This window comes from Doryrhamphus excisus, chromosome 20, assembly GCF_030265055.1.
Source record: "Doryrhamphus excisus isolate RoL2022-K1 chromosome 20, RoL_Dexc_1.0, whole genome shotgun sequence".
In the NCBI taxonomy this organism is placed as follows: domain Eukaryota; kingdom Metazoa; phylum Chordata; class Actinopteri; order Syngnathiformes; family Syngnathidae; genus Doryrhamphus; species Doryrhamphus excisus.
In genome coordinates, this window is record NC_080485.1 from 1,685,472 (window position 1) to 1,702,951 (window position 17,480).

At 41.1% G+C, this 17,480-nt stretch overlaps 1 protein-coding gene across 18 annotated transcripts in view; it reads right to left on the reverse strand.

Moving 5' to 3' along the window:
* LOC131107920 (neurexin-1a-like) overlaps positions 1-17,480 on the reverse strand; it is a 282,890-nt gene that overhangs the window by 81,628 nt on the left and 183,782 nt on the right. For all 18 annotated transcript variants that reach the window (XM_058058402.1, XM_058058406.1, XM_058058399.1 and 15 more), the window contains one exon: positions 6,222-6,403. In XM_058058402.1, coding sequence (XP_057914385.1) covers positions 6,222-6,403 — 182 coding nt within the window. The remainder of the gene's footprint in view (positions 1-6,221; positions 6,404-17,480) is intronic.

Genomic DNA, 17,480 nt, shown 5'->3' on the forward strand with positions numbered 1-17,480 from the left:
TCTCATCTATGGAATACATTAACTTCAGAGTATATTGTCTTAGCCTGAGTGCCTTCATTGCTTGTTTTTAAAGGCTTGTAGGCAATTAGAAGAAACCAATAGAAGATGGTACTTGGAAGAGTCCCCAGCCCCCCACACTGAGATTTGAGAGCCGGCACAAAAACAAGCTCTAGGACCCCAAGGGGCCTTGCCTGAGAATGAGGCGAGGCTTCGGTAATGCTCGTTGTCGCTCTTCATTGACAACAAAATGTGAAAACAACTCAGATGCCGCCATTGCGCACTCAATGAGTTGCTTAAAATAGAGGGCTGGGATGTTGACTTATGTTCTTGTTTGAGATGAAAAATATGAATGATGGATAAAATTCCTCAAAAGTAAAATGTGCTTTAATAGAGAAGTCTGCCACAAAATTCGAGCAACCATGAATGTCATGTTATATACTGAATGTCGTCCAATGGCTCATCTTATTTTGGGCTTTTGTTTTTTACAGTACCTGTCGTCCAGTTTAGGTAATCTGGATGTTGCATTGTGCCACAAAATATTTGCTGTGCAACAGATGAGTCTGATATAGTCCTGGTGTGGTTGTGCTACAATTAATTTTTGATGATGCAATCAGACAGTACCCAGTACTACTGGTTTAAGAAGGGAAATAGAGATAGAGAAGATAAAAGAGAAATACAGGTCGCCCTCTGGTTACGTACGAGTTCCGTTATTTTCTGATTTTCGAGTGTTTGAGAGTCCCGACTGTGTGTGTTGTTGTGGGTGCAGGTGAAGACTACATGCAGACGACAGTTTGCTGATGTTGTTGTGGCACGGTTCAGCCAACAGTAGCCTGTACTGTATTTGCAATATCGAGGCTGTTGATCCCCCACCTACTCATAGTCCTTGCAAAGCCCAGGTCGATGTTACAAGTGCGGCCAATATTGAGTGTACAGTGTATTCTTCCCAGATGCGCTGAGCTGTAACCAGTTCTCTGCTGCGTCTCGGACTAAACATATTTTTTTTATTAATTTTTGGGAGTGCAAACGTAAACACAGGACACCGTAAAAAGAGGACAACCTGGCCCACATTTCTTCATATGGTACAATAACAAAGGCTGGCTTTTCTAAATGAAACATTCCACTTCAGTGCCGATAAACATTTGTCTATTTACATTTATTTCCAAGTGACCAATAGACCAAGTGACAACATACCTGCCCTTACATTTGCTGAACACTTAGAATGTGCACTATTTTGATTATATTTAAGGGTCTGTACTTGGGGATAGTGGGTGTGTTTTACTTCATCATGGGTGTGTCATGTGTGGACACACGTGTGTCATGATCTGTACTTTGGTGTCACTTCGGTATAGATGTCATGTTCACATTGACAGTATTTTATTTCAAGTAGTTTACACTACACTAACATTGCAACGTATTTGACTGATATCACATTTTAGCCACATTTGAAAGAGGCCTGATATCGAGCTAAATATATATGCTAATTAGTTCTTTTGTCTTTGTGCTACATTACCAATATCCTAAGTGGGTTATATGGGAGAAAAACATGGAATTGTGTCACTTGAATCATGCAGCCTAACTCCAGCTATATAAATAAAGTAACTCCATTTAATAGACGTGAGGATATCAACAAGTTATTCTTCAATTAAACTAGACAAGCATCTGGGGAAATTATCTTAATTGCATTCACCAAACAAACAATGATGGACATCGTGATTATAGTTAGCATCCATTCCGCTATGAATGCATAATGGCACTGTAGAGATTTATCATTTCAGCATTTCGGTTGCAAGGGTTTATTTATCATATGCGAACATTGGTTTCTCACTGTCACATTTTGTCATAAAACGGTAAATCTTTGGTGTGAAACAATTGAGTTATGATACGGTAAGAGGCCAAAAAGACTGAAACAGGATTAGAAACGGCGTCCATGTGCGCTCAGCGATGAGCCGGGGGAGAATGATCGTTGTACATTTGGTGCTTCACTGACTTCACTGTCATTATCTTTATCAGCAACAGAGGAGGAGAGATGGGGGAGTGATCACAATTCCGATGAGGTGCATTTAAATCATCGTCTCCGCATATTACACTGAATGTTCCTTCTTGTAAAAAAAAGTATGAGCTGAGATTGTGTCCTTCAAGGCCCGATGGCTTCCCTGTCACTGTGAAATGGGAGTCAGAGATTAGGTGCGTGAGGGAAGCTGGAGGAGAAGGGGTCTTAGAGGGTGTGAATACCAAAATCTGGTCTAATCCCAACTCATACAGCTGAAGATATACTCCTCTGATCAGAGCCGAAGTAACACAAGGACATATGGAGGCACCATGGGAACCAGTCCGATGCTCCGGACAGGATTTTTTTTTTCATACTCAATGAATACTTGCAGAACTATTATTGTATTGAACACCCAAGTGTGACAACAACAACTTGATTCATAAATACATGAACACGACATTCAGTCTCTGTCTCTTTTGTGCATCATAAAATCCAAATTGACTTCTATTTTTTTTTTACGGAATGCAAAGCTTCCAAAATATTTTGTATTAATAAATACATAATTAGGGGAATGCATTGCTGGTGACTGCTGATGCGAGAGGAGAAGGGATTCTCACAGCCTACTGCCCCTGTGTGTAAAACATGCCTTATCACCCAGTTCTCCCTGTCAGTGGGATGTTGCAACACGGCATAACAAGTGAATCTGCTGGAAGCTGCAGGAGAGCTCCTACCTGAGTTTGACACACATGCCACTCATTACAATTGTCCACAGTCAGTAACAATTAAAAACATGTATTTACACTGACATACCAAAAATTGTGTATAAGCCTCATGTGTCCACGTCATGGAACGGACCAGGCACGTCTTTATCTAAGCCAGGGGTCGGGAACCTTTTTGGCTAAGAGAGGCATGAAGGCCAGATATTTTAAAATGTGTATCTGTGAGAGCCATATACATTTTTTTAAACATTGAATGCAATAAAATGTGTGCATTTGTATGTAAGACCAACAGTTTTAGATATAATGGGCTCTAATTATGTAGACCAGGCACACTACCCCACGCCAATGGGGTGTGGCCAGCACACTTTCGTGAGCAGCGCAGTGTCTAATAATAAATCAAATACTTGCTGCCATTAATGCAACTTCTGCTGCTGCATAGTTTTGAACCGTATTCAGTACACGTATTTCATTCTTTTGGCCATCTTCACCAGAAGGCTTGGTTCTGCAGCTTTAGCTAGGTGACTGTTTGACTAAAGGAGGAAAGTTTACATTTACATGTTGACATCTCAATGACCGAGGTAGACTACCGCATTACCCAGTAATAATCAAGTTTTGGTGTTTGACCTGGAAAATATCATCAGGAAAGATGGATATGGTTGGCCGTATTGCAGTAGAAAATAGATGGACGAATTAAAATGCATAAGAAAGTTGTTGATTTTGAATATTATTTTTAACAGTCATTTCTGTGATGGTTTACTTTAAAATGTTAGCAAAAATACATTTTTATTGTGGTAAGAAATGCTTGAGAGCCAGATACAGTCATCAAAAGAGCCCTACCTGGCTCCCGAGCCATAGGTTCCCTACCTCTGATCTAAGCTATGAAAAAGCTTAAAAAACTCATTGGAAATTGCAGGAGGTCAGTACTCATTACAGTCTAACTTACGTTGTCAATTTAGAAAAGAACATTAAACTCATCACACAGCAACTTTACACTCAAAAGTTATATCTAATAAATAAAGTCTGAGCGAAGCATTTCATTGGCGAACAAGCAGCATTAAAAATGGATGGATGGTGGTGCAATGCTGCTTCTGTCCTCCAGTGGGAGCCAGCGGGATTTACTGGCCACAGAAAATGTCTAAACACACGACCATTATACAAGTGAGTTGAAAGATAACCGCATCTCGCCCCCAGTCAACCATGGCGGAGATAGCATCATAGCGTCGGGATGCATGAATGCTGCAGGCGTCCCTTGCAAATGTAAGGGCCCCTTGGGAACACAGTTGTCCAACAGGATGTCCAACATTAACTGTGATATTCTGAAGTACGATGCCCTTCCTTGGGAAACTGGGCCACATAGCGGTTCTCCAACACGCTAAGGAGCCCAAACACACCTCCATGTTGACAAGTGTCTCCTGACCTGAACCAAACTGAGCGGAAGGAAGATGGAGAGGCCAAGGTGTCTATCGTCCGTTGGATCCACTAGTGATATCAACATGGAGGTGTGCAAGAGGATTCCAGCAACAACTTGTGCAGCTCTGGAGAACTCCATGCCCAAGTGGAGTACTAGAGAACGGACGATGGTGCTTACACAAAATATTCACACTATGGACACATTTCACATTCAAGGAGGACAACAAATCAACAGCTTCCCAAGCTGTACACTGACAACTCTGGAGTTATATCTAAGTTTCATTTGATAGTATTATCCCATGAGAAGAAGTAGAAGAAGTAGTTTCTTAAATGTGGTGTTCTGGGTGTACGCACTATTGCCCCATTTTATATCTGGCACCCAACACACACCAAACACAAAGCTACATTTCAATATTTTTTATATTTTGACGCTGACTCACAACTTGAAGGTCTCCTGTCTGCGAGGAGATATGCATTAGGAAACAATGGCTGTTGAACTGATATGCATGAGTCATTTTAGTCTATCTCAGCTTATAATTATAAGCAAGGTAAAACACAATGTCATCAAAGCAAACTATTTACATTTTACATTGAAATCAGTGGAATTCAGTACTTAAATGGCATTTTGCAAAAGATTAATGCACGCCTCAATTAGACTAGAGCAGTGTGGGGGCGGGACCCCGGGGGGAGGAATTGGGAGAGTGGGGGAGGCAACTTTCAGACCAGCCAACGTGTAGAAACTTATCATAGTCAACATGCGAGTTGACTCTTGAATATGCACTCATGCACTCTTACATTTTGCTATTTTCCTTTTCAAGTTCAGTCTGTGCAGTACAGATCAATACATCAATATAATCACTTTATAAATAGTATTTCAAATCAAAGGGCGTGAAAACATTTCTGCCCCCCAAGGAGATGGTTATCCTGGACATCAGTTTAGGGTCTGAAACAAATTATTTCAATGGTACATAATTATCATACATACCATGGCCTTCTATTAGGTGTACATTGTGTGTATTCATAATTAACTGCAGAGTTATAATATAAAGCATTCATAAGATTTGTATGTGTTAAAGAATAAATGTGCTTTCATTGTAATTCAGCTTAAGATGCCCTACTTGTCCAATCTTATTGGTCCTTGCCAATTGTCTGCATGATGCTTTACAAATCCTGAATCCCAGTGAAGCAGTCGCCCATCTGACTGAGCACATCTGTCTCTGCTGATGTACTCCAATGAACGTTCTTTTTAGTGGCCTTGTTAGTGTGCATGCATGACATTCTGTGATTAATGGGCTGTATTAAACGAGTTGTTTCCTTTTAAACTGCTAAGTTAGCCAAAAGTACGTAAAGTGTGAGAACTTGGTAAGAATAATAAAGGCAAAAAACACACCAAAGAAAACAGTTTGTGTGTTCAAGTGTGTTGATTTCCTGTGTATGTGTGCAGAGAACCCTGAAACGTTTAGCATTGGTGTTGGCAGCCGGCACAGTTATGCCCAGGTCATGGATACCCAAACACAAGACACCATGACCGATGCATCATTTCCCATTGCATCCGCAAAACACACAGCAAAGAATTGAACGGCCAGTGCAGGCCTTTTTGGATGTCCATCCATTGTCTACTACTTATCTATTTCAGGTAAAGCTAGAGCCTACCATAGATGACCGTGGGAAAAAAGGCAGATTGCACCCTGCATTGGTTGCCAACCAAAGACGGGCAATCAAGTAATGAAGCCAACCATGTGTACCACTACAACCCACGACCTCAATTCAAGAAACACCCAGTTGATCTGACACTTGGGTGTAAGGAAGTGACATATAGATTCAGCACTAAAGAACAGGTGAACCTTTTCAGAGGTTGCTTAAAATAAATTCTAAATTCTAAAGTGTGAAGCGGTCTAGGTGTGTCCAGAAAGCCACACTGACGCAGATGGAAGGATGTCCTGATGAGGAGTAACTTCCGATAATAACACCAACTTCTGATGATACCATATCATTTGTTATCATATAGAAATCAATTTAACCAAAACCCATCCTGCCAGTTTCATTTCGACCATTTGATTATTGAGGTCTTACGAGTGTCGTTAACGTGTCTTTCCACTTACGATGTGCAGTTTCAAGAAGTCTCCTAGACCAGAGGAGCTATCCACCCTCACAAGGACCGCATCCTTCAGATGGGTGCTGAAGCCAATGGCTAGACGGTCTGCCCTCGTGCTGGGCCGGTCATTTGGCGGCCATGTGTACGTGATCAGTCCACCATCTCGCCCGAATATGTATGTTGTTCCAGCTGCAGGAGAAACAGGAGAGTAACAGACACAATATGTTAATAGTGTGTACTTTTTCCCCACTGTGATGTTAAGAGATTTCCCTCTGAGAATTGGACGGCTGCCACCTTTTTCATAATGCCGTGCACTTCCTCAGCTTCAGTCATGCGCCTCGAGAGGAAAGAGATGTATCTGAATGCAAGCGAGTGTGCAGTCATGTCCCTGTTGCCCAAGTAACCGGTAGCCATGCAGGGCCGTGTCTCTTGCGCTTCATTAGCAGCCTCAAAGGCAGGAGCGTTATTGACTGACTGGTCCAATTATGCCTTTTAGTGACCTCCGTGCCAGCTATTTCCTGACTCCCCGAATTACATTGTTGTCTTTAGGAGCCTTTCAACACAACCTGGAAAATCGTGGCGCCTTTATAATTAACCCGCTATTTAGTGACAGAGCCCCCTGCGGCATGATGCCACTGATAGTTGGCACTGATTGCATCTCCAATAATGATGGAAGCGGTCAGTTAGAAGTGGATGTCCAAGCATGACAGAAAACACATTACAAGGGAGTTGGCTGCTTGTTACAAAGCAAAGATGTTTGTTTCTTCGGCCTCAACCTCCACAAAATGATTTATATTCAAGGAAAGTAAGGCCGGTGTATATTTGGTATGTTTAAAGTACCTATTACCTTGTGTCCTATTGTCTCTTTTAAACAACGCAGACACGATCAAGATGCATCAGTGTGGCGCCGTGTAGAACAAAACAGCTGAGTGGGTGTGATGATGATGGACTTGAATAAATGGCTGGATGGACTGATGGATCACAAATGATGAATTATGACTTTGGTCTACTCTCAACCAAGCGTGAACAAACTCCAAGTGGGAACATAGCCTACAACTGCAATGGAGGCTGATTATGTACTGTAAGTCATTGGGGTAAAATACGTGATTTGTTTATAAACATGGAAAATGAATGCAGCTGCAAGATTAGCATAAAAAGCGGCTATTTTCATTACGAATCAGACATGGAGCTGAGAGGTTGCATCTGTTGGTGAAAGCAAGGAGTAGAAAGCCAGCAAGAGTGAGCGAGGGAGTGTGATAATATTCATAGAGCTCGGGAGTTAACAGCCTCAGTTAGGACAACGGACGTATAAATCATTCTGACTGTAATTCCAATATTTTCTTGTAAACTAGTTCACAGGAATATAATGCTATCAATAAATGTTGCAGTTATCCCTATATTACGTTTGTTTTCTTGCCTCTGGCGTTGCTCCACCGTACGCTGATATAAAAGTGTCACCGTTGTCAAGGTTCTTCTCGTTTTGGTCAATACACGGTCATGCATTCACTAAAACAAACTGCATCATTAACGAGACGAATGCAATCAGTAAACGATGTCTGGCCAACACATCCATGGTGGGAAATATTGCATTTGCGCACAATTTCTAAAACATAATGAAATAAGACTGTTAGCGTTCTTGTTGCAGAAATGGATTTAGTGTGTTGATGTCTTCTCCAAATGAAAATACATTGTGCAATATAGTTGAGAAGCTGACATCATGTCTTTGTTATTAAGCCTAGAGGCTATGATGCTGAAAAGCAGCTCTTTCCCCCTAATGCATGTCAGATGTTGGCCTCTTAACAGAGCAATCTCGTGCTGGCCCGTTGTCACTGTCTCAGAGTTTTCCTCGGAGCGAACAAACACTTGCTCCATGTTACAGATTATTATAATTAAGCTCTTCTAAATCATGTCAGGGTTGGAGCTCACAAAGCCCCCAAGCAGCCATGTCCCCCTCTCTTTCTCGCCTTGTGATACGACACCCGCTTTAGCCGCATGGCATTATATTTACTTTGACCTCCAAAAATCATGCAAAACAGCTCATTGCAGATGCCGTGTAGATCATGGTGGAATGGAGTGGAATTAAACAGCAAGTCCAGGCAGCAATAACAGATCTCATCCAATGATCGAAATCTAGCATTCTGAAGTCATATGAATGATCATCAACTAACACATTAACACAACTCCTCAAAGAAGTGTCAAGGATTAAAACACACAGCAAAGCATGGCTAATATGCACCTACACAGTTATGCAGCAGCGTGAAATCTGCTGAAATCACACGTGGACTGCAGTAGTGGGAGGACTTATGTACCAACTCTTTACTTGTCATTTGTGCTCTTTGCCCAAGGGAACTGGAGCCAATATGTATTTGGTGAAGTCATTATTAGTCGCGATTCTGTGTGTTGCTCTTTATTATTTGAAAGTTTGACTCTACTCCCAATTCACTGTTTAATAAAAAAAAAGAACGAAAGGACAAAAGCTACTGTGGTTGCTTTCAGGGTGTCGTGTGGTGGGTAGACCCAAGTGCTTCAAGGACCAGCTGTTCACAAGATCAGTGGAAGTAATTAAGATGTTAGTTGTATCCTCACTCCCACACCCTGCAATTTTGTCTTCCATAGTCCAGACCAGTATAACCCATTCTTGGCCAACGGGGCTACATCTTCTTTCTCTTTGGGCTTTTCCCTTCTGGGGTCGCCACAGCAAATCAACCACCTCCATCCGATGCGGTCTTCTCTCACAACTACCCTCGTGTCCTCCTTCACTACATCCACAAACCTCCTCTTTGGTCTTCCTCTATGACTCCTACCTGGCAGCATCCGTCCACCAATATATTGACTATCTCTCCTGTGGACATGTCCAACCATCTCAGTCTGGCCACTCCAAGGCCTCAAACATGTAATGTCCCTCTGGTGTACTCGCCCCTGATCCTATCCATCCTGGTCACTCCCAATGTGAACCTCATCATCCTCATCTCGACATACTGTATTATTATTCCATGCAGAAAAGTAGCACAATTTTCCAACAAATTCAAACAATTATTTTAAAAATCCCAAATCTCAAAAATATCCTTTTGAAATTTTGTTCTTGCTGTCGCTAACATCAGAACATGAGGAAACAAGAGGAAGGGGAGCTTCATTTTGACAGCTTGCCACAGGCTACGCCAATTGATGCCAGTGTGATCACTTCCTTATTAAACCTAAGCTAACTAGTAAACATTATCCACCTAGCTTCTTATATTCTGACTCCAAATGTTCCTTTTTTTACCACAGTGACATTTTGTTGTTGTTAAAACAAACAAGCAATGTGATTAGTTGGTGTTAGTTGGTGTATGGTTAGTGTACGGTTCATACTAACTTGGAACAATTTTACTCTCATGTTGTCATTATGTCTAAAATATGATTTGTGTGTCCGGCCTTAAGATGGTGACACAATGACAGAGGTCTCCAATCTCCAATAATATTTGCTTCAACTCTTTGAAGTTTTTTTTTATTCTAACTGTTGATTTCAAACTTTCTGTAATGACAAATTACCAAATAATTGCATAAAGACGAAGGCCACACCGCTTGATGTGCTTGGACAATAAAGCAGTGTGCAATTTAAATCTTGCCAGAGAACTAGAAAATAGTGATACAAGTAAATTACATTAAGTAGTAAATCAAATGAAATTCAGGTGTGTGACAAATAACACTAAAAAATGTTCACACACACAAAAAACAATACAATCAATAGAAAAAGAAGACAATCTGGCCAAATGTTTATTTTTCACTATTTGAAAGGGGACTTGGAATGTCCCATGGCAGCCTGGCCAATACCATTCATAACTAAACTGTCCAGTTAAATGTCCAGTTAATCCACGTGATTGGCATCGTTATCATCTGATCTCTCTAATGGACCATTGGAATTGGAATCAGCAGAATAAAACTCTGATCAGAGTATCTCTGTTCCAAATATAAGAGCTTTAAAACTTTAAAACCATCATATAATCCCTCACAGCGGTACAACAACAGAGCAAGTACAGTAAACCTCGGATATATCGGATTCAATTGTTCCCACTGGTTTTGTCCGATATAAGCGAAATCCGTTATATGCGTATACCGGAAAATGTCCGTTTTACGCATATATGGGATTTATATCCGGTATATGCGTAAATGGGATTTTATCCGTTATAAAAAGGCACTTCCTTGACTATGTTTCCAATGTACCTGGACGCGCAGGCAACGCTGCAAACGCTGCAAATGACGTCGTATAGCGGCCTGTCACGATTCGGCGAATCGGAGCGCCACGATGTGGCCATCCGATATATGCCAGGGAAATTTCATGGAAATGCATTGGAACGGGACTGGAGATTTTGTCCGAAATAAGCGAAATCCGTTATAAAAAATCTGATATATGCAATGAATTTTTATTGGAAATGCATTACAGAAAAATTGGTTCTTTTTTATCTGTCCGTTGTGAGCGAATTTCCGATATATCCGAGTCCGATATATCCCAGGTTTACTGTATCACGATATAAATATGTTGGTATTAAGTTAAACAGCTCTCTCACCTTCGCCCCCCCCACCCATGTTCAGTGTTTGGTTAAGAAACTAAACTCAGACTCTTTTTATTTTAGAATCAGGTCCTGCCCATTTCTCAGTCAACTGGTGTCCAACTGGTGTCCAACTGGTGTCCACTACATTTCTGCCAGTTCTGGACTATGTTGCTATGATTTATAAGTACACACCAGCAAAATCACTACACTAGGATCCATCTCATATCTCAAATCGCTGTACGCAGTTTTGTACTCCCGAGTCGGATGGGCACCGTTTTCTACGTGCCGCTTCATTCACTGGCACATCATCTACTAATCACTACTAGGTCTGCTTCTATCGTATCTACAGAACAAACCTAAGACCAGTTGTAGTCTATGCTCCTTTCAGTCCCCAGACCGAGAACCTAACTGGGAAAAGACCTTCCCGTTCTCCTGCCTCAGATTGCAATCATCTCCAAAGTAAGTAAAGTAAGGTGTCTGTTCGACAGCTGGTCCCTTCAAACGCTTTTAAATCCTGCTTTGAGGGTGCTTGCACCATGAAATACACTGTTTTCATATGTAAGCTGTTTTTATCTGTATTATGGTTTTGATGTGTTAAATGTTTCGTTTTGTAACATTTTGCCGTTTTTAATGTCAATGAGTTTTTCACCTGGTTAAATAAAGGCGGGTGTCTGGTCTCCATAAGAAAGCCAGTCCTGAGGTAATCATTGGGATCCCTTGCTATAATTAACTGGTGTTATAGTGCTCTTTGGACTGAAACATTTTCCACTCTGTGGTAGATAAGCACATTGCCGTACGTTGTCTAAAAGTACTGTCCATGACATTCCCAGACTCATTTGACATAAAATTATCTTGGAGGACTTTCACCCCACACAAGCGCCGGTCCCATCAGTGCTCAGTTAATCTCTTGCTTTGTTATTTTCGGTTCGTGTTGCCATTGTAACGAATGCGAGCCGGTGTGGTTATGTGAGTGAACGTCAGTAAACCTCATTCCTTGCACCTTAGAACTATGCTGAGCGTTGAATATCGGAGATTTTAATAAGGCTGCAACTAATTATTTTATAACTAATTGATCGGTCGATTAATTTTTCAATTATTCGGATATTTTAAAAATACGTTTTTAATTTCCACCTCTTTATTTAAAGATTTGAACTGACAGAACAAATATGTGCACATACACCAGGTTGCCGCTTGAATGTTCTGTTAAAATAATGTTAAATAATAATGTTTATCAAATAGCTACAATAAAAGGTACACAAGAATACAACCATGATCATTTTCGTAATATGAAGCTGCTTGTCTCAGTTAATGGGATAATCGCTTAGGCCATAAATGGACCAAATTAATATGAAGCCAGCACAGCACTACTCCGATGTAAGAAAAAAAAAATGTTGGTGCGGGTTGGAGGGGGGGGGGGGGGGGGGGGTTACTGTGGAGTTCAGCCTACCACCTAAAGATGGCTTTGAGTTTTGGCCCCTGTGTGTGAGTTTGATCGATTAATTGTTGCAACTCTAGATTTTAACTCCATCCAGGCTTTTTGAGGTTTTGAGCCCAGCAAAGGACTGACTGAATCACATGGGTTACACCAGGGGTGGGCAAACTTTTTGACTTGTGGCCCGCATTGATTTAACAACATTGACGGGGGGGCCAGACTATAATATTTTACACGTAACGGTCAAGTTTTACACGTATATTTCACACACGTTTTACATGTAAAAAAGTGTCATGCAATCTGCTATATGTGCACTTTGAAATTATTCATTTGATATAAAGTGTGTTATAAATTAAATGTATAATAATAATAATGATTATTATTGTTATTTAATAATTATTTTATGTAGTACTATTATTAATTAATATCATTAATATTAATGATTATTTTCAATTTAATATTATTATTAATTAATATTATTAATGTCAATAATTAATTATATTTTATTGATTGTATTATTGATATAATTATTATTTATTTAATATTATTGGAAAATATATATTTTTATATTTATTATTATTATGTGCTTGTGTCCCTTTTTTTTAGGAGCATTTTGTAAACAACAGACCACATCAAATAATGAAATTGATAAACCAGCTACTTCAACCATCAAAAGGTTGGCTCAAGCCATGATGCCAGGTTGTATGCTGAGTTTAAATGAAATACTTTGGAAAGAACAGTATTCAAGCACTTGGCGGGCCGGATGTGGCCCCCGGGCCGTAGTTTGCCCACCCCTGGGTTACGCCATCTTATAGCATTTATTCTGTTCCAAAAGGGGGTTACAGTCTGGATTGGGATCTTAAGTCCTCCAATATGAGACCAACATTTTTGCATCCAACGTTGATCTACTAGTCAGTAAACAGTAAACGGGTTCTGCTGCACTGTTAAAGAAGATAAGCACCGGGGCCTGAAACCACCACAGATGGTCACTGTTTGTATTGCACGTGTCAACCTAGCCTAAACATGGCGTTTAAGTGCGAGTGGAGACCAGCGCCTTTGTCCTACGGCCCACACACGATATGTTCACGCTGACCTACAGCACCGCCGTCGTCAGAAGCCTCATATTACTACTTCTGCTGAGAAACCGGGGAGGAATCCAATCATGATTACACACTTATGATGGAAATATTAGGCTTTATAGATCCGATTTCCATCAGCACCTCACACCCTGTTCCCGTAATGACTGGCGTACAGAAATAGATCAGCTGACATGTGGCATATACTCTATAATGTTGTCTTTTGAGATGAATTATTGATCGTTGCCGTACATCTGAATATAATTTCAAAGTCTGACCTTTTGTCCTAGTAATGTCTTTTTACTGATTTCCAAGGTGAGCATCAAACAAAAACTGCAACGGCTGTATCATGGAAATGAGCTTAATTGGAGTAACAGCCGCCAAATCAGTGCAGCACTTGAGTGTGACAGAAATTAATTGGTTAACATTTATAACCTCCTGTACAGCTACGCATTCCATTCAAATAAAAAAGGTTTATCTTTAGGCCTCCTCATGGGAGGAAAACAATTAAAAGTGTCTTAACGATGTCTATTGGATTACTATTTCAGTTTCTTGGGAAATCATTACTGCGATTTATGAGGACACCATTTCCCATTCAAAGGCACTCTCGGTATCTGTGTGGCAGCTACCTCCAATCGATGCTCTTTAGGATTTACCGACAATCATTGAGTACACGCACCCACCCATTCATCTACCTTTCATGCTTTTTCCCACAGTTAAATTGTTTAATAGCTCACAAGACAAAGCGCTAAATAATATGAGGAATTATAAACACTGTGAGAGTATTTAATTGCCGTTTCAACCGCATGATTCAACCTAATTACAAACATGTGATTTATAGAGCCAAATGATGAGCATTATTTTATATTCTGTTGCTCCATCAGTGAGGTCTATGGCATCTCCATGCCTTCATGGCGTGCGATGCTCCGTCTGCAACGTATTGCATAGTAAGTAGGCCACTTTCACTTTGATGTAATTCACTCAAGCGGGACTAATTCTTAGTATATCCACACATGGTTCTGCCATGGACGCAGAATTTGGATAGTGGATCTGAAGCGCTGTCCCACTGGTTCCATTTGGCTCCTCACCTCATGTTTCTGAACTATTTCTTCCAGTGTGGAGCCAATTCGAGGGCCGGTGCTCTCCTTTTGCTCATATGTGTCACATGTACAATGATGCACTTTTTTACATGGAGTCAGGTTTATCTTTTGGATTTTTTAATGGTCGATCACACTGCCTTTTTTAAAATAAACTTTTAATTAAATTGGCTTTGATGGCCATTGTTGGTATACTGATGATACTGATAATATCAATGCCAGTCACTGGTGGGTCTGATCACTTTTGCATGACCACAAGTGTACTATAAATGTACTATAAATGTAGTGTACTATAAATGTTGAAATGCATTCATTCTTGAGATTATTTTGGAAACATTCATCCATCTTCCACATACCGTCCACCCTATCCCAGCTGTCTTTGGGCGAGAGGCTGGGTATGCCCTGGACTGGTTGCCAGCATGTCGCAGGGCACATATAGACAAACAACCATTCACACTCACATTCATACATGCGGCAATTAACCTAACAATGAATGTTTTTTTGGAGGAAAATGCACGCACGCACCAGGAGAACATGCAAACTCCACACAGAGATGCCCAAGCAGAGAATCGACTTCCCGATCTTCTGAGTGTGCGGCCAACATGCTAACCACTCCGCTGCCGTGCAGCCGTTTTTGAAACATATAGAATAAAAAGGTATTCTGTGGACTTTTAGCACACTTTTAGTTCATTCTGTTAATCATTTCCAATATTGATTTGTGCTGCATTGAATACTTTTTCCATTCTGCCATGAAAGTTACCTATTACTTAAAATATCGCACATGCTGCTTCTTTTTCTCCTCTTTCCCCCAAGTGATAAATCCTCCTTTTACATTATTATCACAGGGTGGCCAGAAGCTGTGCCTTTCACTTTGTAGTCAGCAGAAAGCAGCACGGAACACACGGGTGCTAAATAAGCTTGGCTTGCTTACCTTGTCCTGGGCTTAATAAGTCTGTCCATATTGGCAAATCTATAGCATGGTCAATACTTCCTTGCTCAGAGACTTCATTTGAACTGCAAGTCCACTGGGTTTTTGTTTTTTTTTATATCCTTTATTAAGTACTGTTATGACCGCTGATTTTTATTGGCATGTATTTGTGTTTTTTTTGCTGACTTGCTAACTACTTTACAAACTTCCTGTCCCCGGGCTTTTTTAAAAATATGAATAATCTGGCACCTGTCATGCTTTTTCCCCTTTTTTGACCAATATGTTTTGTTAAAATGCGGTATTATCATGTTCAACGATGCCAAAAGGCTTTCACATTCGGAAGTGAGCCCTGAAAGAACTTTGGGAACTTTCAGCCTTTTCTAACACTGGATCACCGTGACTTCACAGTAAGCCCTGTGAGAAGTCACCACCTCCATCCAACCGGTGACTTCCTTATATGGGCGTGTCCGGTAGCTTTAATTACCAGTATTGGATTAGTTTATCCATCGTGGTGCTTCATGGACTAAAAAAGACATTCAACTATTCCACACAGAGACGTGGAGGTCACCCTTCTGCCTTAGCATTCTAATTAGCACTGTTCCACAGTATTGTTTTTACAGTATCCACTGACCTATGAGCCTTAAGCCCCCTTTAATCAAGACAGTCCCCCAAGCAACATTTCTGCATCCGACGGCGGACAGTGTCCAACCTGCCTTTATAAGCCGCTCAGGATTAATCTTCTCTCTTCCCGTCTCACTCTTGGCTTGGCTAAATTGATGTAATTAAATTAAGTGGAGCCAAAATGTGGGGCATTGCTGCTTGCTGCCTTTGATTGGTCACCCTTATTAAAGTCTATAGGATGCCAGCTCCACAATTATACTGGGCCACAAACGTAATAAAGAGAGAGAAAGCTCAAGGCAAAAAGGGAGGATGAAAGCACATCCAAACGGAAGAGAGGGAGGGAAACACGGAGATAAACGTTCTGATAAGAAAATAAAAGCCTAGTAGAAATGATAGACGTTTTGTTAAGGGTGAAATGCAGAAACTGTCTAGCTTTTCTTCAAGTAATTGGATGCACGGGTAATTAGTGGTGTTGACGCTGGATCCAGTCTAACACATAGCCACAGTTTTTATTGCATTTGCGCCGACGTGCGAGAAGATGCGTCATCACTGTCTACCCACCAAACCAAGTGGGTTTGTGTTTCTTTGAATAAACTTGAACACTATTTTTGGTTGAGCTCTAACATCACGACACGGCTGCAGTTACGTTTCTGTGTTGTCAGTATACGATGCAGCTAATAGCTATTTTATTTCAATTCTAAAGGTGTTGCCTCGAGGGGCCTTGGCGGAAAATAATTTCGAAGCACCGCCGATGGCCTTTTTCTTAGAACACATGTAAGTTAAGTTAAGTGGTGATAGCAGTGCAATACATGGCGACATGACTCATTAAGTAACAACATTTACTGTAATTCATTTGAAGGCAGAGAAAACGCACGCAACGTTTTAGTCCCTTCGATGCTGTAATTGTGACCTGAGAAATCTTCTCCACCGTACAATTGCAGTACATCCCAGTATTTTATGCTCACGCTGCTCTGCTGAGATAAGCTGTAACCTCACATAAACTGGCCCCGGGGTAGCAATACTGACCAGCCTCTTCATGCTCTTCATGGTAGGGGACCATCAATTCAAGGCTGAGAATAAAGTAGTGGCCCCCGGGCTGGTAACATCGTGCCATGAGTGCTCAGTCGACCGGTGTCCCTCGCAGCGCTCGGCCTCCTCCGCCGCCATGCTCACTTCCCTTAAGCCCAAAGTGAAACATGAGCCCTCGCCTTGTGGAGCAAAATGGCCCATCCAGGCCGCGATGACAAGACCCAGTGTCCTAGCGTAGCACCACGTGTGACGGGCCCTTTGTCGCTCCGACCAGCTGCGTATCTGGCATCCAAGCCAACCTCCTTGGCTCTCTTCGAGGTGGCCCACAGTATCGACAGCTTCTAATTTACTCTCTCATCATCACTTTGCCTCGTTTGCACCAAGGACACAATGCACCCTTTCATTGCAGCGCAAATCAGCTTTCTCGTTTGCCAAAAAAAACCTTGATTAGATTTTTCTGCATCCAGTGTTTAATTTGCACATATCAAAAAATAGACTTTGAGAGAAAATGAAGCATCGTTTGATTTGCTGCACGGGGAAGAAAAAGCCTGTAT